The sequence below is a fragment of the Alternaria rosae genome (genome assembly GCF_020736505.1).
Source record: "Alternaria rosae strain MPI-PUGE-AT-0040 chromosome Unknown BKA58scaffold_9, whole genome shotgun sequence".
Taxonomy (NCBI): Eukaryota; Fungi; Ascomycota; class Dothideomycetes; order Pleosporales; family Pleosporaceae; genus Alternaria; species Alternaria rosae.
Window position 1 is genome coordinate 1,623,041 of NW_025763578.1, and position 20,873 is coordinate 1,643,913.

General features: G+C 51.3%; 10 protein-coding genes across 10 annotated transcripts; 4 read left to right on the forward strand and 6 right to left on the reverse strand.

Moving 5' to 3' along the window:
* Nucleotides 1-515: 515 nt before the first annotated feature.
* On the forward strand, nt 516-1,885 carry BKA58DRAFT_463049 (uncharacterized protein; the record flags this gene model as incomplete). Its single annotated transcript, XM_046174871.1, has 2 exons — nt 516-529; nt 645-1,885. The coding sequence occupies 2 exons, from the start codon at nt 516-518 to the stop codon at nt 1,450-1,452; spliced, it is 822 nt and encodes a 273-aa protein (XP_046022252.1). The 3' UTR covers nt 1,453-1,885.
* Nucleotides 1,632-3,122, reverse strand: BKA58DRAFT_242624 (uncharacterized protein). Its single transcript, XM_046166709.1, has 2 exons — nt 2,315-3,122; nt 1,632-2,263 (listed from the first exon to the last, which is right to left on the reverse strand). Exons 1-2 carry the CDS (start codon nt 3,026-3,028, stop codon nt 1,811-1,813), a joined length of 1,167 nt encoding a protein of 388 aa, XP_046022253.1. The 5' UTR covers nt 3,029-3,122; the 3' UTR covers nt 1,632-1,810.
* A 1,091-nt stretch (nt 3,123-4,213) lies between these two features.
* On the reverse strand, nt 4,214-5,736 carry BKA58DRAFT_242621 (uncharacterized protein). The gene has a single exon (XM_046166708.1). It carries the CDS (start codon nt 5,572-5,574, stop codon nt 4,483-4,485), a length of 1,092 nt encoding a protein of 363 aa, XP_046022254.1. The 5' UTR covers nt 5,575-5,736; the 3' UTR covers nt 4,214-4,482.
* A 1-nt stretch (nt 5,737) lies between these two features.
* On the forward strand, nt 5,738-7,891 carry BKA58DRAFT_242644 (uncharacterized protein). Its single transcript, XM_046166710.1, has 2 exons — nt 5,738-5,943; nt 5,996-7,891. Exons 1-2 carry the CDS (start codon nt 5,914-5,916, stop codon nt 7,787-7,789), a joined length of 1,824 nt encoding a protein of 607 aa, XP_046022255.1. The 5' UTR covers nt 5,738-5,913; the 3' UTR covers nt 7,790-7,891.
* On the reverse strand, nt 7,892-9,022 carry BKA58DRAFT_242645 (uncharacterized protein). The gene has a single exon (XM_046166711.1). The coding sequence runs from the start codon at nt 8,723-8,725 to the stop codon at nt 7,994-7,996; it is 732 nt and encodes a 243-aa protein (XP_046022256.1). The 5' UTR covers nt 8,726-9,022; the 3' UTR covers nt 7,892-7,993.
* On the reverse strand, nt 8,914-10,665 carry BKA58DRAFT_322638 (Alpha/Beta hydrolase protein; the record flags this gene model as incomplete). The annotated part of the gene is made up of 4 exons (XM_046167863.1): nt 8,914-9,368; nt 9,416-9,599; nt 9,657-10,485; nt 10,535-10,665. 4 exons carry the CDS (start codon nt 10,663-10,665, stop codon nt 8,914-8,916), a joined length of 1,599 nt encoding a protein of 532 aa, XP_046022257.1.
* Nucleotides 10,666-11,595: 930 nt separating this feature from the next.
* Nucleotides 11,596-12,987, reverse strand: BKA58DRAFT_414028 (uncharacterized protein; the record flags this gene model as incomplete). The annotated part of the gene is made up of 1 exon (XM_046172460.1): nt 11,596-12,987. One exon carries the CDS (start codon nt 12,985-12,987, stop codon nt 11,596-11,598), a length of 1,392 nt encoding a protein of 463 aa, XP_046022258.1.
* A 1,586-nt stretch (nt 12,988-14,573) lies between these two features.
* Nucleotides 14,574-16,104, forward strand: BKA58DRAFT_463061 (uncharacterized protein). Its single transcript, XM_046174872.1, has one exon. The coding sequence runs from the start codon at nt 14,757-14,759 to the stop codon at nt 16,047-16,049; it is 1,293 nt and encodes a 430-aa protein (XP_046022259.1). The 5' UTR covers nt 14,574-14,756; the 3' UTR covers nt 16,050-16,104.
* A 407-nt stretch (nt 16,105-16,511) lies between these two features.
* On the forward strand, nt 16,512-17,625 carry BKA58DRAFT_405061 (concanavalin A-like lectin/glucanase domain-containing protein; the record flags this gene model as incomplete). The annotated part of the gene is made up of 2 exons (XM_046171888.1): nt 16,512-16,854; nt 16,907-17,625. The coding sequence occupies 2 exons, from the start codon at nt 16,512-16,514 to the stop codon at nt 17,623-17,625; spliced, it is 1,062 nt and encodes a 353-aa protein (XP_046022260.1).
* A 1,208-nt stretch (nt 17,626-18,833) lies between these two features.
* BKA58DRAFT_443365 (uncharacterized protein) lies at nt 18,834-20,325 on the reverse strand (the record flags this gene model as incomplete). The annotated part of the gene is made up of 9 exons (XM_046173973.1): nt 18,834-19,487; nt 19,551-19,727; nt 19,782-19,816; nt 19,871-19,941; nt 19,996-20,006; nt 20,062-20,087; nt 20,140-20,152; nt 20,222-20,239; nt 20,296-20,325. 9 exons carry the CDS (start codon nt 20,323-20,325, stop codon nt 18,834-18,836), a joined length of 1,035 nt encoding a protein of 344 aa, XP_046022261.1.
* Between the last annotated feature and the right edge of the window lie 548 nt (nt 20,326-20,873).

A 20,873-nucleotide genomic window follows, 5' to 3' on the forward strand; every position in this document is an offset into this window, starting at 1 on the left:
TCTGACCCCGGTTCACTCCTACCCAACGGTTCTCCCCACTCCCCGCTCACCCCTCTCGTCCCATGTGAGACACGCATCCAGAAATGAATGTAGGCCATGGCTACCATGACATCGCTAGCACCTTTTCTCATGATTCCACAAATGCTACATCGATCGCACCGTACACCCGAAGCCATTCCGTAGCAGGATGTTCCCCAACATGGCAAGATAAAGGCAGCTCAAGCGCGCTGAGATCGAGACAAAGACGCGAGTTCAATCTATCGGTCGCATGTTCGACTCAATAATGCTGCTCTAGTCTCCTTGGCTTGTGCAGTGATAAGATCTTTGAAACTGGAGGCCGTTCGCCAAATGTGACTTGTCAATACCTAGGTAGTATCCCGAATACGGCACAGAATTACTGGCCTAGTTTCCTGGTAGTCAACAGTCTTTTGCTGCCCACGCTTTGAATCCATACAATCTCGTTTCACTTGAATCGACTTCGCTCTCTCACTTGATTATCTAGTTCCCCAAGGACGATGCGTCGACACTGGTATGTATGGCGTGTAGCATTTTCTCAATCATTCTAGTCTCACACTCTCTTTCACTCATCACCAAAACGCTTCAAAATATTACTCAGCCTTCTGACTCACCACACACCCGATCAGCTTAATCAATCCTCGTCATCAACTTTCCAGGCTGTCAGCGAAAGAGCCGTTCGCCATTTCATTTGACCTCAAGCCTGTTAAAACGGGTCAGCAACAGACGCAGAACGAGACTGACCATACCGAACGGCAGGCCGTACCGTCGGGTCTGGACGCGAAGATTAACGGTTTCGACGTCGCAATTGCCGGTCTGATGGCAGAGCAGCACACATTAAATCGCACTCGGCAATACGTTCTATCGACTCGCGACACTGCATCAGGGAGCTCGGGCGACGACAATGCTCCAGCGCATCTAGCTCACAAACTACCCATGAGGCCTACGTGCCCTTCGCGTTCTTTCCTAGCAAGGAAAGTGCAGTCAAGTCTCCGCCAGGAAGTACTGATCCGCAACGCCATGGAGAGAGAAAAGAGTTCGTCACTTCTAAACTCTAAGGGGCTGCTAACTAGCGCCGAGTTCGAAGCTGCTTTCAGACCCCACAATCTGCCCAGCGGCAACAATGAAAGCGACGACGGAGGTCCTGGCACTGACAATGGTGGAGATGACGCGAGGCTATCTACCGAACACACGTCTTCTTCAGTAGCGGAGAACCACTCTGCACCTTTGTCCGCCACAACAGTCAATGCGATCCCACGCAGCACCGCCCCTTCTCCGGCCAGTGGGACAGGCGCATTTGAGCCATCAGCTCGGATTGGCCAAGGCGCTCATTGGCAGGTAAAACGTGTTACCAAACGCAAGTTGCAGGGCAACGCTGCTAAAGCGCGATCTGCGCGGATGAGAAGACTAAATGAAGCGAACTCGGCAACAGTATGAGACTAGGGACCAATGGGGGCAGAAGAAAAGGCGTTGGGGATGCTGATCAGGTTCGGGAGTTCAGTCTGGAGTTTGGCGTTGTTGTCACGAAGGAAAAGTTCGGATAGGATTGATATTAAGGATGATCATGTGTAGTAACGGAATAATCAAAAGCTGTCTTTTCTCCTCTGTATGGTCTCTATGTTTACTGTGATGCTCGACAGATTTATCAATCGAAAATACTCTCTTGTATTGCCCGAGCAAATTTGACGCAACTGTCAAAATCCAGAGTTGAGGAGGATTTACTTCGACTATCCGCCACGCCTATGAATCGATTCTACCTCTACATGATATTGGGTCTTTAGTAGCCTAGATTATCCTATAAACTGCTGACGATGGCGATCAATGCAGCGAATACTACACTTGTTAGCCAGGAACTCTTTTCAGGAGAAAGAGATAGCTCACATCCTGAAGCCGTCACAACATAGGAGGCGATACTCCACGCTGCCTGAATTGTTGCCAAGTCTTTCGGATTGCTCCACTGGAACCAGAGACCGATGGCTAAACTCAGCATGACGGGCATAAGAACAATTGCAGAGATTCTAAGGGCCGACCATCCAAGTACCACTTCGAGAGATAGGTGGTCTTCGACATCCTCATCTAAGGGCTCATTAGACCCCCGATTTATGTTTTCATGGATCCATCTGGTCCATTGCTCTCCTGTGTCTTTCGAGCGCCACCATTCTGAATACGTACGCCATAGCTGATATAAAGAGCGCTCGCTCTTCAGAGTTAGCGGCACCTGAATGTGTTGTCCATTCTTCCACCTGCACTAGACATACATCAGTAGCTTCGTAAGGTAGCGGGTTCATGAAAGAAATACCTTGTAAAGCCTAAACTGTTTGACCTCCCTCAAGGAGAACCAAAACTCTAGACCGCGAAGTCGCATGATGCCCCAAGAAAGCGTCGTAAAAAGATACGCTGGCGAGTGGATCTCAACTCGAATCTCTGCTGGCACGTTGTCGGCACGAGAAAAGATGCCCAGGATCAAGTATGGGCAGTTATTCTTCCTGGTATTGCTCCTATATTTGCCGGTGGTAGATAGCACAAAGGCTTCAAAGCGTCCAAAAATTCTGCTCTCCACGGTTCGACTGAAAGGCGTCGAAGTGGTGGTCGCACCATTGCTGTCGCGAACATGGACCTTCTCAGCCTCAAGTCTTTCGATCATCCAGCCCCCAGGAATTCTTGCACATAGGTCCTTGGTATAAACCTTTTTCGAATAGAATCCTCCCGGTAGTTCATGCACAACACCGTACTTCCTCGCCATTGCATCTAGCCGGGGCGGTGGGGGAAGGTCGACTGCCTCTGCCGCGATGTCTTCTGTGCTTTCGTGTTCTCTATCCTCATGTGCTCGCATTACACCTTCGAATTCGTAGTCCTTGTACCGAGGATCTTTGAGGCATGTTCCGCTCATCCGAATTGTCTTATCCAGCCCTGACATATCTTGAGCGATGTCTTGTTGTGCCTGACTTTGCTGTGTGGGTTCTTTAGGCTGCTCCTGTCCCGGCTCCGGGTTATCTCCGTTTGGGCTCGCCATGGCCTCCGTCGAGTAAGAGTGACAAGTCAAAACTCCAATGTAGAAGCAGACGTGCAAAGAGAAAAGTTATTTTCGAAAGCGCATCAAGTGAACGAGGTGAGCGGTTGTTTATCCTGGAAGGGACTCAGCCAGACCCCCGAAAAAGGCCTGTTCTTAGATCGCCCTCAGCCTCAGCCTCAGCCGCCGCCGCTACTGCACAGTAGCCTTCGTCAAACACCACAATGTATACATCAACTTCGTCGCGATCCTGCGATGAGAGCTCTGGCCTATAATTCGTTGCCCATATCGCCGTTTAGCATCAACGTTCTTGCCCCAAATTACACAGGTGCGGAAGATATGCGCTGAGTTCCTGCTACAAGCCCGCGCACGCTGCGGAGCTTCATCCGCCGCAACACCATCACGTTCCCAGCCCTCCTCCACATGAATTTCTTCCTCAATCAACCAGCAAGCCAGTCGCATCAATGAAAAAAAAAGTAACCTGTCAGATTGCCATCAACGTCCTGCCTCCCAGCGCAACACGAAGTCGCAAACCAGTCAGCTGAAGATCATCGCCACGCACGCCGAAGCATCCGTAAAAAAAGCCTCACTCCGGGACATCGAGGCTGATAGTCATCAACCAGGGTGGAGATTCTGTGGCTACTTAGAGTAACTCAGAAGAGGATGCATACTATTAGAAATGATTCTATGAAGTATGATCGACATGATGAGCAGAAAGAGGGACGGAGGGCAGCGGGTTTATATACACAGAGGGAGGGGTGCACGGGGCAGGATTTCACGTGATGCGTAGGCGGTATTGGGGGTAGTGGAAAGGAAGGATTTTTCACAAGATCCACTGTGTGTGGCCGGTGTTGGCCGGAATGGCCTATCGTGGGGGCTGGGAGTGAAATTTCTGTGGGAGTGGTTCGGCGTGGGATCATAGCGTTCGGCCTGCGGTGTGTGCGCAGACGAATTGTACCACTGTGACGCGTGTAAGTGGTTGTTGTGTTGGTTTTGCGGATACTGTACCGCGGCGAAAACGGCGGTCGAATCAGTTTAGGTCAGGGGAGTTTGGATAGCCGGCGGGTCGCGACTTTGAAGCGCGAGAATATGGAAACACGAAAACACCGCTGGGCCAGGTCACATAGACTTGCAGACGATGAACTACGACGGCGACGAGCAAATTTTGTGTGTCTGAGTCAATGAGCTATCATTTGACAGTATCCCGTTGCGATGTGACACGTCGTTGGCAGCTTACTGCCGTTCGCAAGTCCGTTACGCCTGCTCGAAGAGCTGCTTCATCCACTCGAGCAACTCCATTACTGCAATCCTATGGGGGTAGATTTCTTCATTTGAACTATGGAGACGGATCCCAATCTCTCCTTCTTCCTGTTTTATTGATTGCCATATCTACAGAATCGTCGGTCTCAACTACTGACGTTTCGCGTACCAAATTACCATCTCCACAGTGCGATAGGTCAACCAGCAGTCTGAGCAAGAGATGCTGAACTGACTCTTCCACTTCTGCGCTTCCAAGACTTCCGGTTGACCTTGGGTTCTTCCAATTCCTCCTCACTGTCCTCCACAACAAGTTTCGGACCCACGGTCCTCCCGTCAAACCGCTGGCATCGCTGACTAATATGAACATCCACCTCCCTCCCCCGCTTCCTATACCCCTTCACTAGCCACTCGCCAAATTTATACAGACAAGCCAACCGCCACTCCCCTCCCTGAAGATGATTTATACCTTCAAGATACACTTTTTTAACCCCGCCATGGTCAAGCATCGGCCTAAATTCGAAAGTCTCCAGAAAGTCTTCTAAATCGCGAGGTCTCTGGTATTGTGTGTACGCTCTATCGACGAGCTGGATCCAGTGGAATGACATGGCGATGGTGTCGAGCTGGGTGCACTTGAGCATTAGGCTGATATCGAGGTTGTTGTCGATGCCACCTTTGGTGCGGACATGCGCTCTGTACTTTACGTGGGGGAAGTTGATGCGTTTGATGGCCGCAAATGCCTCAGTGGTTCTCACGCCGTCGATGATGACCGCGGGGAACGTAGAAAGGAAGTCTGCGAACCAACGGGCGATCTTGAATGGCTTCTTTGAATCGTATTTGAAGTCGAACCACTCGGTTGTTGAGAGCATGAAGAGGGCGACTTCGCTCAGGAGCTGCTTGTTCGCAAAGGCGAGAGCAGGGAGCCAGGGCGCGACTGTCGCGGTTGTCAGTTCGTCATCGGCCTTTCGATCGCAGATGATGAGGTCTTCTGGCCAGCGCCAGGTGCAACATGGGTTGTTGTAGGTGTCGACGTGCAGATGCTTTGCTAGAGTCGAGTTGTTGCGCGCATTCTCCAAAAAGGCCTCGAAGACGTCGCAACATGGCTTGGTGTCCCTGACGTGGCCATGATCCGCCAGCGTTGAGTCGTTGTGCGCAGTCTCGAGTTGCAAATAGGCTGCGAAGATCTTGAGACGTAGCTCGGCGGGCAGATGGAGGAAGTTGGTGAATTTGGGCTCATGGATGGGTGCCGCTTCATGACGGGCGACGTTGGGGATGGGGGTAGCCTCAATCATTGTCACGTTGCAAAGTGTCTACTGCTCGTACCTTCGAGTAGTCGGCGACTGCCATGATAGCATGGAGGCCTTGATCCCCCCGCGCGGGTTGCCTGACGCCCTGCTTACATGGCACCTGGGCAAGATTCTTCGCGTCACGTGATGGCTTTCTCTTCGTAGACGTGGTGTCTTGGTAAATTCACTCGAGCGGCTGCGAATTGATATAACTAAGTAGTCTGCTGCCTAAACTGAATCGTCAGTGCTCAGTCTCCTCCAGCGCCATGTCTATCACCATATCCACCTACTGCATTGTTCTCGCTCAACGAGTCGCTACTCTCAACCCAAGATTGAAAATCCAATATGCCGAAGTGTATACATTACGAGGTAGAAGTATGTACTGGACTCAAACGTCTTCGCCTAATTGACTAATCTTTGATGGTAGGAAGCTGTTTCTTCCGAGTACATGCTCCTCATCGCAAAAGCCACAGACATCGATGTGTGCGTGGACCAATCCGACGACCACTCACTTCTCGAGGGTATCGCAGACCTCATCGAGTACGAGACCGGTTCCATGTCCCACACCACAGCAGACGACGAGCTGGATGACTCGCTCACACAAGCTGTGGAGAGCTCCAATTTCTCTGTGCTCCCATTGTACGAAGACTTCACCACAGCTTTCCACGATCTATCTTCTGCAGGTTTTTGGTGTCTTCGTTACGAACCATTCCTCCGCAGAGCATCGGCAGATAGGGAGTTCGCCAAGATAGCGAAGGCAAGCATAAGATACCTGAAAGACAACCACGAGTGTAGTTTTGAGCCATTCGTCCCGTATTACCAGCAATATATGCCAGATGCTCTAGAGCTAGTCTACGGGCACATGGGGTATAGTTCGCTCAGCGACGCTGTATTCATTCACATGGCGACCTGGTACGATCCGTTCTATAGTCCATGGTGCTGTATCCATCTATGGCAGCACTGCCGGTGCGAGCTCCTTCGTGACGACCAGCGCTCCTTCGAGATACTTTTTTCGCGTGACGTTCCGACCGCGTTGTCGTACATGCACCAAAATACGGACGGCCTAGTACCTATCGACCGATTAGCGTTTCAGGATCTCGTAGATATGACACAGGAGTACTTGGCTTTCACCTACGACTACGACATCTGGCCGGACGAAAAAGTAGCGGCTTTTCGAGAGTTTTCGGGTCCTGTCATCGATTGGCTCTACTATGAGAACGGCATCGAACCGATTGAGTGCGCAGCCTTCAACGACATGGCCGCGGCCGTGACAGGCTATATACCATATGAGCCACCACATTACTTCCCTCGCTTCTTACAGTTACCGGCTGAACTTCGAAAGATTTTTTATCACCACTATCTTCTCGCAAATGGACCTACACTGCTGTGCCGACATGATCGTCGCCCCCATGGGTGGGATGATTGGCATGACTACCAGGCTTGTTGTCGGTGGGACTATCCATCCTCTCTGACGCTTTGTAACAAGAGCAAGAGGACTTTGTTCCTTCCATACATGCAACGTTCCAGCTATCTCTTAAGTTCACTCCCTGCTCTAGCTTTCATATGCGGACAGTTGAAGGGCGAGGTCGTTGTCTACATGCTACAATGCACGCAGCGGATCGTTCTCAACCTTGAGAAGGGTGAAAGAAACTACGACGGTGGCGCGTGGTTCTACGACGCGTTGACTGCGATCCCTCATGGTGATGGATTGCGGGCGGTAAAGAACCTAGTCTTCCGTATTGAAAATGTGTCTCAGTCGTCATCCGTTCCAAGAAGCCCAATGGTCGAGCTTGCAGTGGCTTGTACTTCTCTCCGAGAGATCCAGCTGATCGTATCTATCCAGGAGCTACTTAGCATTAACTGTCAAACCGGTGTGCCCACCCTACGGTCTGTAGATGAGCTGCTCGATAGGCTTGCAGTACGGCCTCTGCTCAATTGTGAGCTCCTGTGCCAGATTTGCATCAGTATGGCGCATCAAAGTTTTGGATTAGAGCCTGGTTCAAATGACTGGGACGTCCTTGACGGTGTGGGGAAGTGGTTGATAAAGGGCTTCCTGGTTCAGCAAGAGCGGCGCGTTCAGGTGACTGTATGCGATCGCAACATTAGCTGGTGTACACCAGGAGAGGTTGTAACGCTAGATGAGGCAGACGAGAAAGAGGTAGACGAGTGGCTCAGGGTGAAGAAAGTGAAGAGTCTTCTCGAGCAGGCAGAAGGACGATGAGAGCTTGCCATTTTGCCGTCCTTCTTATATGAGAAAGGGTAAGAAGGCATTGCTGAGAGCAACCTTAGAAGTCACAGCGGACTGGCCTGAATACCTACAACAGCTCATCAGTAGATGGAGACACCAGAAAGGATATAACAAATGCAACATTGCTGCATTAAGCTCGTTACGACCCTAGATTGTGTGCACTCAACACAAAACTGCCTAGTCAAGGCTCTTAGCGTCCCTCTCCCACTCAAATTCATCTTCATTTTTCCAATACTTAGTACCACTCTTCCTAAACCCCATTTTCTCCAACACTCTTCCACTTCTCGCATTGGGCTTTTCTGTCTCGGCGATGAACCTTCTCACGCCCTTCTCCGCCGCCGCCCACTGCATAACTGCTTCTGCGGCCTCACGAGCTACACCCTGACCCCAATACGCTGGCGCAACACCGTAGAGCATTTCGACCATCTCTTCCCATGGTGGTAGTAGATCGTCAGAATCATCGCGTGGGGGAAGCGAGGTTGTGGTTGCATCTCGGACGCCTGCATAGCCTAGCCATTCGATGGTGCCGAGTTTTTGGCACACGTTATCCATCTCGCTCTCGTCGATTACCCGGACCTTCTCGCTCGCATCTTCTAAAGACCGACCCATCGAATGATCGGACCACTCTTTCGGTCGCCAGCCAACTGCAAAAGTGCCCAATCCTCTCTTCTCCCAACACTGTGCAATGTCGCGTGTAGCGATCGACTCATACATTTGTTCTTGCGTGCGCTTCATTACAGGAAACTTGTCGCCAAAGCCCATCTCGCAGAAAGAGGTATCGGCGAGGAGGTTCGCGAAAAGAGTGACATAAGCCGGTATTGAGATAGCTAATGGCGTAGGTACAATAATGAGTCGAGGTGTGATAAGGGCGAACCGCGAAGACGGTGTCGAGGACTGTTGGGAGCTCATTTTGAGATGTGCAAGGATTGTGAGGATACAAGAACAGTCTTGCGGATACTTGTACACTTAGAATGATGATAGAAGAGATGACTCGGAGGGTCTTCCGCCGGAAGAAGAGGACACTAAGTGTAATCCAGCCTAGCGCCATATGACTCAAAATGATGGAGAAGCACCGGATGATATCCTTATCATCTAATCTAGGCTGTCTTGTTCGCCTTCATTGGCTCGATTTGGAACGGCGAGAAATGCTTCCCGCGCATGCTGTCCCAGCTCTCAACCAACGCTTCACACCTCCGCCAGCTGTTGTCCACAACTTTCTCATGCTCTTTAACAGTCCTCTCTACCCAGCCATCCCTCTCGTCTGCCACCATCACCACTTCGTCGCCTTTGCCGGTATATCTGTATTCTTTCCACGGTGTTTCTCCATTCGCGAATCTGTTCCAAGTTCGTGCGTGTTGGGTAGAGATGTCCTTGAGTCTTTGTGACGGGTAGCGAAATTGGTACGTTTTGAACACGTAGTAGACGTCGACCCAATGATGCGCTTGCTGCCAGAAGGGACTAGTGGCGAAAGGATTGCGGACATCGAAGACGTACCGATAGACCTTCTTGTTCGTATGATGGGTGAGATATTGTGCGAGTTGGTGAGTCGGTGCTATAACGATTAGCTATGCATGCTGTGCACTGCGAAAGATGTCTCACCATCGAAAACGACGTCGCCTACCCAACGTGCGCCTGCCGTTAGGAACACGTTCTTGTCAATCCCTGGTGAGATGCCATAAGCCTTCCCAATAAGCTCTGCGCTCTTCTCGCCCAGCTGAGTTGCAATGCCTTGGAGGAAGGCGTCCGGGCTGACAGTAGCAATCTCTGACATTAACGTAACGCCCTGTATACTATGATAAGCTTCTCACACTGGGAGTACGGCTGAGAAGCATCGACTCACCTCAAAACCTGTAGTACCTAGAATAATCTCGTTGACCCACTCGCATTTGCCAAGCAACTCGGGAATGCGGTCCCATGTCACAGAACCCGCTTCCTCACCAAACCATTCAGGATCTTGAACCGAAAGCCACATATCGCCAGCCGCTCGATGCGCGGCGGATGCTTCAACGATCTTTTGTACGTCCACCTGACGTAATTGCTCCAGACCTGCCTCGCCTTCTTCTTCAATCCCTACTGTTCTCAAGAATTTAATGTATGTCTTGTCTGCGTTTTCGAGTGATAGTGGTACTGTGGTTGGCCCGATAATACCAGACATTAGAATTGCTCTTTGGAAAAGCGGACCTGAAGACGGGGGTTGGCGTAGCATGTGGGCACATATTGACATGGAGCCAGCAGACTCGCCGAATACGGTAACTCTCTTCCTGTCTCCTCCGAAACCCTCGATGAACTTCTGGATCCAAAGAAGCGCATTTCGTTGATCGTTTAGTGCGAGATTTGCGTTCCCAGTTCCTGGAGTATGTAGGTACCCGAGCGCTCCCAAACGATATTGTACGCTTGCGGAAATAATGGGTCGGGCATCAAGGATCGACTGCTCGACCATGAGAGATGTGTTGTGCTGCTCGTCAATCTTTCCGAGAACGAAGCCTCCCCCATGGATGTAGACCGATACAGGTAGTCTTGAAGAGGGTGGCTGCTCCTTCAGGTATGAGAGCGGTACGTTGACCTGGAGGATGGCACATTTCAACTCGTCCGTTGCGTGCGGAAAGACTTCACCAGGAAAGTTACCGCCGCCGACTGTGTCGACACCAAAGACTTGAGGGCATGCATAGCTGAGGGTATTAGCTTCTCTTCCCAGGGAAGCATTAAGGCAAGTCATACCCATGTTCCGTGAAGTCTCTCTTGCCCGCAAGCGTATCTGAGAGAACAGACTGCTTGAAGCGAGCGGGGATGGTGGCGTATGGCACGGCGCGAAACTGAACAACGTGGTCGGACGTGACGATGCCTGCCATAGGACCTAGGTCGGCATGGTGAAATGTGAAGGTCTGCGGTATCTGATCCTTTGATGCCATTCTTTCGTATGTCCATGCGATCTGTTGCGATATTGTGAAACTGCAAAGACAGGCACGATATATATGAGATATAAACGGTGTACGTAGACGACGCGGGGAAGAACGTTCACGGTTCCTGAACGACCTTGTATCTACCGGAAAGTGGAGACCAGGCCCGTCGAACCGGTCGGACGCGCAAAAAACATCCGATCCGCTTACAGGAACGCTGATTGTTGATGCCTACAATGCTGCCTTGAGTTCTGTGATATGTAAGATCCAGCATGGGTGGTGTGTCTGACAACGGACGAAATGCGCATCTCTTGCAGCTATAGTAGCTTGCACGAGCGATGTTTAAGGGCGCCGCTCGATATTGTAGTGTAAGTAAGCTTCAGCCCTTCGGACACAGAATGGCTGCCGAAGGCGGCGGGGTTATTCATCGGCACATCAGCGCGCGAGAACCATCATGACCGCTTGTAAGGGAACACCGAGAGACCCAAGAGACGAACCGCGCGAGACGCTATGAGGCTATGAGCTTCTCATCCCGCGATGGATCATGTTGGCTGTCGAAGATTTCACATTCGTGAGGTGTCGGTGACGTGCACGACTGCAGACAGAACCTGGGTGGTCTGTGTCCCTCACGCTAAGCTGCTACGCGCTCCGACGCGTCCCGAGGTTGCTCTCCGCGTGTCCTGTGTCCACGACTTTAAATACTAGATACGTCATTCAGTCAACAACTTTCATGCAAATTTGTATTGCTCTATTAATTCTTGGATTGATTTAGTATCAGCAGGACAGGGTATCGTATCAGTACAAGCAGACATCAGGCAGCAACTCTAGAACGCCAAGGAAAGGGAATGATGTTGTAGCGCGTCTCACTCCTCACAAACCTCATTACGGAGACGCCGGAGATATGTAGACGGAGACAGGAACTTTGTTGCTGCCATCTTCCTTGCCAGAAGCAAGAAGAGCCTCAGCTTCATCAGCGAGATACGCCGGATTGCTCTCGAAGCGAGGATCAAGCCACACCGCATTAGCATCATTATCCTTGATCATTTTCTTGATGGTCTTTGGTTTCTTGTGACCGCCAGCGTAGAAGATAACAGCGCGAATAGCACCAAAGATGGAAACGAGACTGTAAAGCTGCTTGTACAAAGGGTAGGTCATGGCAGCCCAAAACCGGGGCTGCAGATCGGGACGGTGCCGCGCGTTGCAGTACTTAAAAACGAGGATCGGAATTGTGGCAGCGAGCATGAGTGGAAGGCCAAGACGCCAGAAGTTTGGATCACCGCCCATGGTGACGAAGACAGGAACGCGCACCCAATCCACAATGATGGTGGCGATGGAGTAGAGGTGGATGAACTTTTGCGTAAAGATGCCCCATGGTGTTGTCTGTCCATTGAGAGAAAGCAGCATACGGTCCGCAAAAGCGATGAGACGTCCATGCCGACCCATCTCCCAAGACCGGTAACGTTGGTTCCACCAGTTGAGACCTGGCCCAAGGACGGTAGTGGGAACTTCGGTCTCGAGCACACACGTTGCGTCAAATGCGATGCGCTTCTTCATCTTCTGCATGGAAAGACCGGTGTTGACGTCTTCGGCGATGAAATCGATGGAATGGTAGTTGCTAATGAGATCGATGAGGGTATCTCTTTCGCAGAACCAGCCCGCACCATGTGGGTACAATACTCCACAGATGGATGACTCGGCGAGCTTGGTGAGACCACTCATCTTGTACTCGCAGTCTTGCCATGCTACGAGGCAAAGTGGTACGTCGCCATTGGCGTCAACGGCTTTTAGGGGAAATGCGCAGCCCTTCGTAACATCATCCATCATGTCGATGGGTGGACGGAACGTTGCTGGGATGGAGACATCGTCGTCGACCGTCATGATCCAGTCGTAGTCCTTCGCGGCCATGGCACCCACGAGCTGTGCGGCGTTCTTGCTACCAATAGGCGACCACATATAATTGATGTCTGGATGCTCACTTCGGATGAAGTTGCGGAACTCTGGAGAGACTGGATGTCTTGTGCGGCCATTGTCGACGACGAAGATGTCTTGCGGGCGGAAGTGAACAAAGGCACTCTTGAGGACCTTGCTTGTGGCTTCATGGTCGCTGTTGTGGCACGGAATAACGAGTGCAGTGCGGTGCGCTGGCGTAGCTTCGACGATGCAAACAGCTTTTTCTACGTCGAGTTCGACATCCGGAGCAGCCCTTTCGACAGGCGGGCCGACCGCGGGGTGGAGAGATGGTACGCGAGCGACCAGTAAGATGACCGTGATCATGATCGGCTCGAGGCCGATGACGATGATGAGAACCGGTATCATGTTGCTTCGCGTAATCTCCATGGACTTCTTAATCCAGCCAAAGTAGTGATCCGAGATTGCAACCCCGACGGCGAGTGCTGCCACCACGAAGAGGATAATGTACTTCTTCCAGGTGAAAGGCCAAAACACCTCGCGGATATCGATCATCTGCCATAGCGTTCTTGGATGAACATGGCTGAAGATCCTTTCTTTCATGGTTGTAGAGGCACGGAAGAACACGTTTCGTCGGTCTCGCTTGGGTACACCCTGACGAAGAGGAAGCGAATCGCTACTGGATTGAGAAAGGCTCGTTGTCGATGATGCAGGAGTTCCATATGGATATGGTGGAGGTTGGTCATCCCAGCTGTTGACCGATCTTGAGGAACGATAGGAGAGGAAAGCAGGCCGGGGTTGTGGCAAATCATGGTGATTAGGCTTTATCGTTGCTTCTACCGCAGGATGACTTTCTGCATATGTAGTCTGGATAGGTAGTATTTCGTCTACATCGATGAACGGATTGACAGGCGTCGCACCCATTTTTGGAGAAGGTAAGGATGGACAAGACTCGGTCGCGCACTGATTGGAAAAAGGGTAACAACTAACGAACGGATTGAAAGGTCGACGTTGACTATGGGTCTATAAGAAGATACAGCATGGCTCTCGCACTGTTTTGAAGACATCTTTCACGTCGATCTAGAACGAATTGCGAGAATATCGATTTTGCATTCGCCATTCTGACAACTCAACACCACGCACTGCTACGCCTTCAGCTTTGCGCCACAATATCGTTCTGGGACACCGCAGCTCCAGAAGCTATTTGAATTCAGCATGAAAATCGTACCCTGATGTTCTGGCACATCGCCAGGCACCGGAATCTTGGCTTGTGCATGGCGCTAGGTTGTTGTATATGTCGCTTCGGCCCGCCACGAACGCCTCAATTGAGTTAGCCTAATGCAACGGACCATGAAAAAGAACGGTATGGATTGGGTGGAATCTACATACCTTGTAAGCTATGACAACATCTAGAAGTCATGGTACGGAAAGGGCGAGGCCTCGTCACCTAAGAGTAGATGTACGCATTGCAGGTGGCTAAAGTGGCGATGTCTCCTTCATCTTCTTCGGGACGCCCGACCAACCGGATCACGAAACCCATGTCCCCACTAATACTGGCGTTACGCATCTCCACCCTGCAATACCAGGTGCTAGACGAGCAAAGGGCTGACCAGGCATTGCTTCTGGACGTTGATGTTGCGTAACAACAACCTCCACATTGTCAACATGTACGCATAGTAATTTCCCATCCTAGAAGTGCTGCCTGGATCGCACCAAACATGCGTCGTTTCCGGAAACGTGACGCCGCTATATTGTGGCGAGGCACATTAAACAATTAACCGTGGCTGACACGTTTCTAGAACACCACGATAGACAGGCCGCTATACAACACACTGCCTGTCGGGTTGGCCGTCGGACAAAGCAAATGAGTAGTCAGATATTGACAGCGCATGTAGTCAGCTTGGAGAGAAGGCGCTCAGGCTATCGATTTGAAGAGGCTTTCGACGGAGAGGATGCTGTCGAGCTGAAGGCATTCGATACTGGATATGTGGAGTCTAGATCTGAAAGTACAGCTCGGAGAGCCATCGAAGGTAAGGAGGGAGTTGGGGACTTGGTGGAGGTGAAGACAACGCAACTCATATAAAGCATGCAAGAGACTACAGTGGAAGACGATACCACGCTCATTATCGAACACTATGTCTTACTTCAAAGTGCACTCAAACTCCTCTTCTGGAGCTGAATCCCCTTCCTCACCTACTTCAACTATCTTCTCAGGATACAGTACCCCTGCTTCTGACATCGACGAGCTCCAGTCTTACGATTCGGGAACATACAACGATCGTCGATCACAGAGCGTACTCGTGGTTGGTGGATTGGGCTATATCGGTAGCCACACGTCGCTGGAGCTCCTCAGAGCTGGTTATAATGTTGTGATCGTCGACAATCTGGACAACTCGTACCTAACAACACTGGACCGTATCAAGGCACTGCGAGATGATCATTTTCGCAATGCCTCACTGAGACCGTCAGTTGCGTTCCACGAAGCCGACTACCGAGACAATCGTGCCATGTCTGTCATTATGGAACGGTATAGCGCTGGGTCAGGCTCCGCCATCGAAGGCGTCATCCACTTTGCCGCACACAAGGCCGTTTCCGAAAGCATCCAGCAGCCGTTGCGGTACTACTCCAACAACGTAGCAGGCATGGTCACCTTCTGCTCGCTATTGGATAGTCTGAACATCAAGAAACTCATCTTTTCGTCATCCGCCGCCGTTTATGGCGAGGTCACACCCGAAACTGGGCTGCGAATAAGCGAAAATCATTGCCTGCACGAAACCCGCGAATGGATCGACGTGGCAGGTCACAAGCGAATTACCCAGGGCGGCTGCACGGCGATCTCAAATCCATACGGCCGCTCCAAGTGGATGTGCGAGGCAATTCTGAACGACCTGGCCATCTCAGACCCAGAGTGGTCTGTGGTGGCTTTGCGCTACTTCAACCCCATAGGTTGCGATGCTTCTGGCAAACTAGGTGAAGAACCTAGGACAGCACCCAGCAACCTCATGCCGAGCTTGCTACGAGTCATGAATGGCCAAACGCCGCATCTGAAGATCTTCGGCACCGATTGGGATACTAGGGACGGCACGGCAATGCGCGACTTTATCCATGTCAGCGATCTAGCTCTGGGGCATGTTGCTGCCCTCAAAGCTGTGGGTGAGGCACGGGTGGGACCCGGCTTCCACGCGTACAATCTAGGCACTGGCGATGGTAATTCTGTCAAGGAGATCGTGTCAGCAATGCAAGCATGTTCAGGAAGGGTCATAGAGACGCAGGAGGTTGGACGTCGCGCGGGTGACGTAGGCGTTGTTGTGGCGGACCCCACGAGGGCAGCTTCAGAGCTCGACTGGAGGACGGCAAAGTCGATCGGTGATTGTTGCCAGGATCTCTGCCGCTTTCTCAATATTAATAGTTTCGTGGGGAGTAGCTGAATTTGTGTCTGATTTCTTTTTCCATCCAGACAATGGGAGCGGGCGGGAGAAAAACGGTTTCTATCTTCGGGTACGGTACCGGGTGCCAAGACGGCTCGTGCCTGCAAGCGTAATTTGATTTGTTCAAACACAAGTGGGCGCCACGACCAAGCCACCATACTCTGCACGCCTCATTTGCCATGTTGTCTTATTATAAACTGGTCCTAAACAACAACACTGCCCTGTAATACCGCACGCTGACAACAAAGCTCCAAAGAGGCAACGTCAGAAGTCGAATTTGAGAAACTGAACGCCTTTACTGCCAATGTCTCGCTCCCACGCCTATCCAGGTGACATTCACACCACAAGATTACGAAAAGGAGACCTCTGCACGTATGTAGTATAAACTGGTCCGACTACTACGTCGTGACAACTGCAGATCTCATCTGCTGTGATCCCAAGCGCTTACCTTTGGTGTTTGTCATGTTCTACAGCTCAGCTCTTTTCTTGGTTTTCGCCACATCTTCTCTCTTCGCCCAGGCCGCTGCGGAATGTAATCGGTTCTCCACCAATGGTTCTACGGCATCAACATACGACTTCCATCGCTTCTACGACTTCAGGCAGCTACATGATGATATCAATGGCGATGCGGCTTCTGCCTCGTCTTACGGAGAGGGTCACACGGTCACAGAATCAGCCAGTGGCCAGTCCAAGATCATTGAAGCCGCTCCCTGGGTCTCGGGCTGGAATGCGAGAGATTGGTATAGACCGTCGTCAAGGGAGGATACGGTGGATATGTACTATAAACCATCTCGCGTGTCAATAAGTAAGCTGGAGTCTCTCTTTCTTTTTTTCTCCTAATCTCTAACCACCCACAGGCAAAAACAGCGACGCGTCGCAAGAACACTCTACCTATCTTACCTTACACACGACGAGACTTTCGGATGGAAGCCAGGTGGCCGCTGAACTAGATTTCGCGGAATACAACGTCACGTACGCCTCCATCCGCATGTCCGCGCGCATCAATGGAGCCAGCGGCGCAGTTGCGGCTTTCTTCACGTACCATGACGATACGAATGAGTCGGACATAGAGATACCGACCGGAGGAAAGGCAGACGAAGTGCACTACTCCAACCAACCCACCGCTGACCCAGACACTGAAGATCCCATTGATGGTGCAACGTTCAACGTGTCAATGGAGGCTCACAAGCCGACTTCCGACTGGAACAACTACAGGCTGGACTGGGTACCTGGGAAAAGCGCCTGGTACATGAACGGCGCGCAATCGGCTGATACGGAAGTCAACGTACCGGATACAGAGAGCATGATCATCTTGAGCCTTTGGAGTAACGGAGGCACCTTTTCGGGGCGTATGGGAACCGGGCAAGAGGCATGGTTTGACATTCAATGGGTTGAGCTGCTCTTCAATACGAGTGCTATCGCTAGCACCGAACCCGACGGGACAGTATGCTCGGTTGAGTCGTCTCCAGGCTCGCCTGTACCCAGTGCCTCGCGTAGCCTTCAAGATCTGGTTGCTGGGCGTATCTGGTGGGCTATTGGGATGGCGTCAACTGTGAGCTTCCTGGTGTCCGTATGACTATTTACAGGTTAAACGCCCGAAATTTATTACGCCCACGACGCTTTGAGCCATACCGTCTCCCTAGACTAATTCTTGCTTTGCGAAAGATCGCAGGCCACTGTCCAAATAGTCGGTGAGAGGCTTTGTCGCGGTGACTCTGCCAATTGAAAAGCAGACCGTATATTCATCTCCACAAACGCCGCGGTGCTCCCAATTTCTGCTTCGTCCCTACTTCCTCTTTAACTCTCATCCACATCGACGGATTGTAACATCTTACAAGCACAACTCTCAAGACACCATCCACCATGCGCAATTCATCTACTACCATGATGCTCAGCATGATCATACCAGTGGTTCTTTGCATCCACAATACCGCCCCTTTGCCTGCCAAAACATCTGACTACTGGTGCAAGCATATGCGCGTGCATCGGTCTCTCCCACACTACAAGACTTGAGTACTGAGAGCTCATTCCCTAGATTCAAGTCTGTAACTTGGTCGACTTCAAAGGAGCCTGCCGTTACTTTGACGTTATGGCGGACGAGTGTCGCGACATCAGCAAGGAATAGTACGTGTACGTTATGTTTTCATTCCCTCAAATGTTCTACGTAGATACAGCCATCGCAATCACCGCCATCTCATACGAAAGAATCAATCCCATATACGCCCGCAAAGACCCAAGCGGCATTCTCAGCGGAAGACGCCAGCCCTTCTCTTGCTCAATTCTCGCGCCAGGATGAATAGCACATGCGTTCTACGACATTCCCATAATCATCCGTAATCACCACAATCACGCACAAACTCCCTGGCTCTAAGCTAGATACACAGACACAGCTTCCACCTTTGGGACGCTCATTTTCAGGTTAACCGTATTATCATTCAAGAACACCTACTCATACAAGCCGTACCGTGCCAGGCCATACCACGTCATACCAACGCATACCGAGAGACCCGTTACCCCATCCAGAAAACGCGAGCAGATAACCGACCCAGTTGATAGCAACTTTTGGTAATGAGATGAAAAAAAAAGGAGATGAGCTTTTGACCTCCTACCAGAGGAGGAGCAGGAAGAGCTTTTGACCATTGCCGCCAGATTGAAATGAGAAAAGAGAGATGATACGCCGTGATCGCCATCGTGAGGTATCGTACAGGATATGAAGTAGGCGGAATAGGTAGATACAGCGACGCGAGGGTTATCTGAAGGAAAGGAACATGTGGAAAGGAGGGCTCAACCGGAGGTGTCGTTCTTCAGAACGGCAGCTGGGGGAGCCTGGAGTGTGTCTTGCGATGGCGATGTTGTCATCGACGCGAATATGGGCGTTAACGTGGCTGTTGGTGCCGATGCGGGTGTCGCATTCGCCTCCGTGGCATCGATGCGTTCCTCTTGGGTTGTGGATGGTTTCTCGACAGCCTTCTCAGCCGTGCCAGCATCATACTCTCCACCTCCAATCGTTGTCTTCTTCTCGCACCCCGTCTCAACATCAACAAACGTCTCCTCACTCCCACACCTCGGCAGTTTCTTGCCGCTGTTCTCAGCAACGTATTCGTCGTACGTCTTGCCCGCCTTCTTAGCTTCCTTGCGCACATGCCTGACACGCCATAGCCAGACCGCTTGGCTCGCAAAGATGCCAGTCTCGAGGACCATGCAAGCAATGTATAGACTAGCGCCGAGAGCATCGAACCATTGCTGCGCAACGACGGCCATGAGCGAGAAGAAGGCGCCGAGGTAGTCGATGGTGAGGAACCAGAAGTCGATTCCGATGACGCGGCCGTTGCGCTTGGCGAGCTCGAAGTATGGCGGGATCAGGCCGACGACTTGGATGACGGATGCGGAGATGGCCATTAGCATCATGGGCCATTCGACACCGCGGCTGTATGGGCCCTGTACGGTATGTCGTTAGTCGCTTTCAACAGGATGGAGATTCGGAATGGGTGGTTGACTTACGCGCAGTGTCAGAATAAGAATGAGTTCCATGATACCGAAACTAGCTGCAAGAGCGATGGTTGCAAGAGTAGCTGTCCAGACCCGCCATTTGTTGTGGTAGTAGAGTGTTTGGCCCCATGCGATTAGGGTGAGACTGGCAAAAGCCTGAGGCTGGAATTTGAGGGCAAAGTTGAAGTTCTAATCACACGTGAGTAAAAGGCGAGACAGACTACGAGGTGGGTGACAGCATACCTGGACAATCGCGTATACTCCAAACGGGACACCACCTGCATCATGCGGTTAGCTGAGTCGACCGGGCTCGTTCATGTGGGGTGTCGCACAAATTGACCAGAGTATCAGCATGGTGCCTGGGAGGCCTTCGGTGCTCTTCCGCCGCCAGTTGGTCCATATTCTTCGGCGAAGTCAGCGAACTGTGCTGTGCGATGTTGATGCGTGTGGCACTTACTGTGGGATGATCTGTATACACCAGCAACTACAATCGGACCTTTGTTAGCAACTGCTTCGTGGGGACAAGGGCTTGACGTGGGGTTGCATACACTTTACTCAAGTTAGCATAGTCCTTAGCCACAAAACGTTCGGAGGTACTCACCAGTGCCGAGGGTCTAGAGAACGAGATCGCATGTCAGTATCATGACTCAAGTAAGAAACGTGGGTGGAGCAGAGAAACCTACACCAAGGATATTCGCAGCCTAGCGTTTGGGGTCAGCATGTTGGAGATGTATGCGATATTGATGGTACTACTCACGGGTGGTATCGAAACTTGCGGTCTATCCATAGCTTTGGAAGAGTGCTCTCACTATGTCTTGGATGATGAGAAGTGGTGAAGGGATGTAAAGCTCAGTGCGTGGGAAGATGGACGATGGTGAAAAGAGAGGTCCAGGTGAGACAAGATGTATGATTAAGAAGCCAGCTAAAAGGAAGTGTAGAAATGTGAGTTTACGTGATCTGGTGGCGTTTGACGTCGCACCAAGTGTAGTATGTACTATCGCTGTGGTACCTGGTTCGAGTAAAGGAGGAAGAAGTAGCTAAACGACTTCACCAATGGTAGGATGGAGAAGCGGGAGGGTTGTTCAAAAGAAAGTTTCCAACTAATGACAGAGCAGTCGGTTACGCCAGCACCGGCATCCAAGTGAAGGCAAAAGTGGTACCCGCTCACACCAGGCAACATGTTGTGCGTGATGACGGAACTGTCAGAGGGTCCCATTTTACTAGCTCTACCGCCGCAGTCGCGTGCAAGAATAAGTCGGCTGGTCATACCAGTGCACAATGGCCTTGGATAGAACGATTTAGACTAGGCAGCTAGTGAGATTTCAGCTCTCGGGG

Bases quoted from the DNA above. Each gene is read 5' to 3' on its own strand.
- BKA58DRAFT_242624 (XM_046166709.1), bottom strand. From the start codon at position 3,028: ATGGCGAGCCCAAACGGAGATAACCCGGAGCCGGGACAGGAGCAGCCT. The intron at 2,264-2,314 runs GTATTTCTTTCA...ATGTATGTCTAG, and splicing joins AACAGTTTAGGCTTTACAAG to TGCAGGTGGAAGAATGGACA.
- BKA58DRAFT_242621 (XM_046166708.1), bottom strand. From the start codon at position 5,574: ATGATTGAGGCTACCCCCATCCCCAACGTCGCCCGTCATGAAGCGGCA.
- BKA58DRAFT_242644 (XM_046166710.1), top strand. From the start codon at position 5,914: ATGCCGAAGTGTATACATTACGAGGTAGAA. The intron at 5,944-5,995 runs GTATGTACTGGA...CTTTGATGGTAG, and splicing joins GTATACATTACGAGGTAGAA to GAAGCTGTTTCTTCCGAGTA.
- BKA58DRAFT_242645 (XM_046166711.1), bottom strand. From the start codon at position 8,725: ATGAGCTCCCAACAGTCCTCGACACCGTCTTCGCGGTTCGCCCTTATC.
- BKA58DRAFT_463061 (XM_046174872.1), top strand. From the start codon at position 14,757: ATGTCTTACTTCAAAGTGCACTCAAACTCCTCTTCTGGAGCTGAATCC.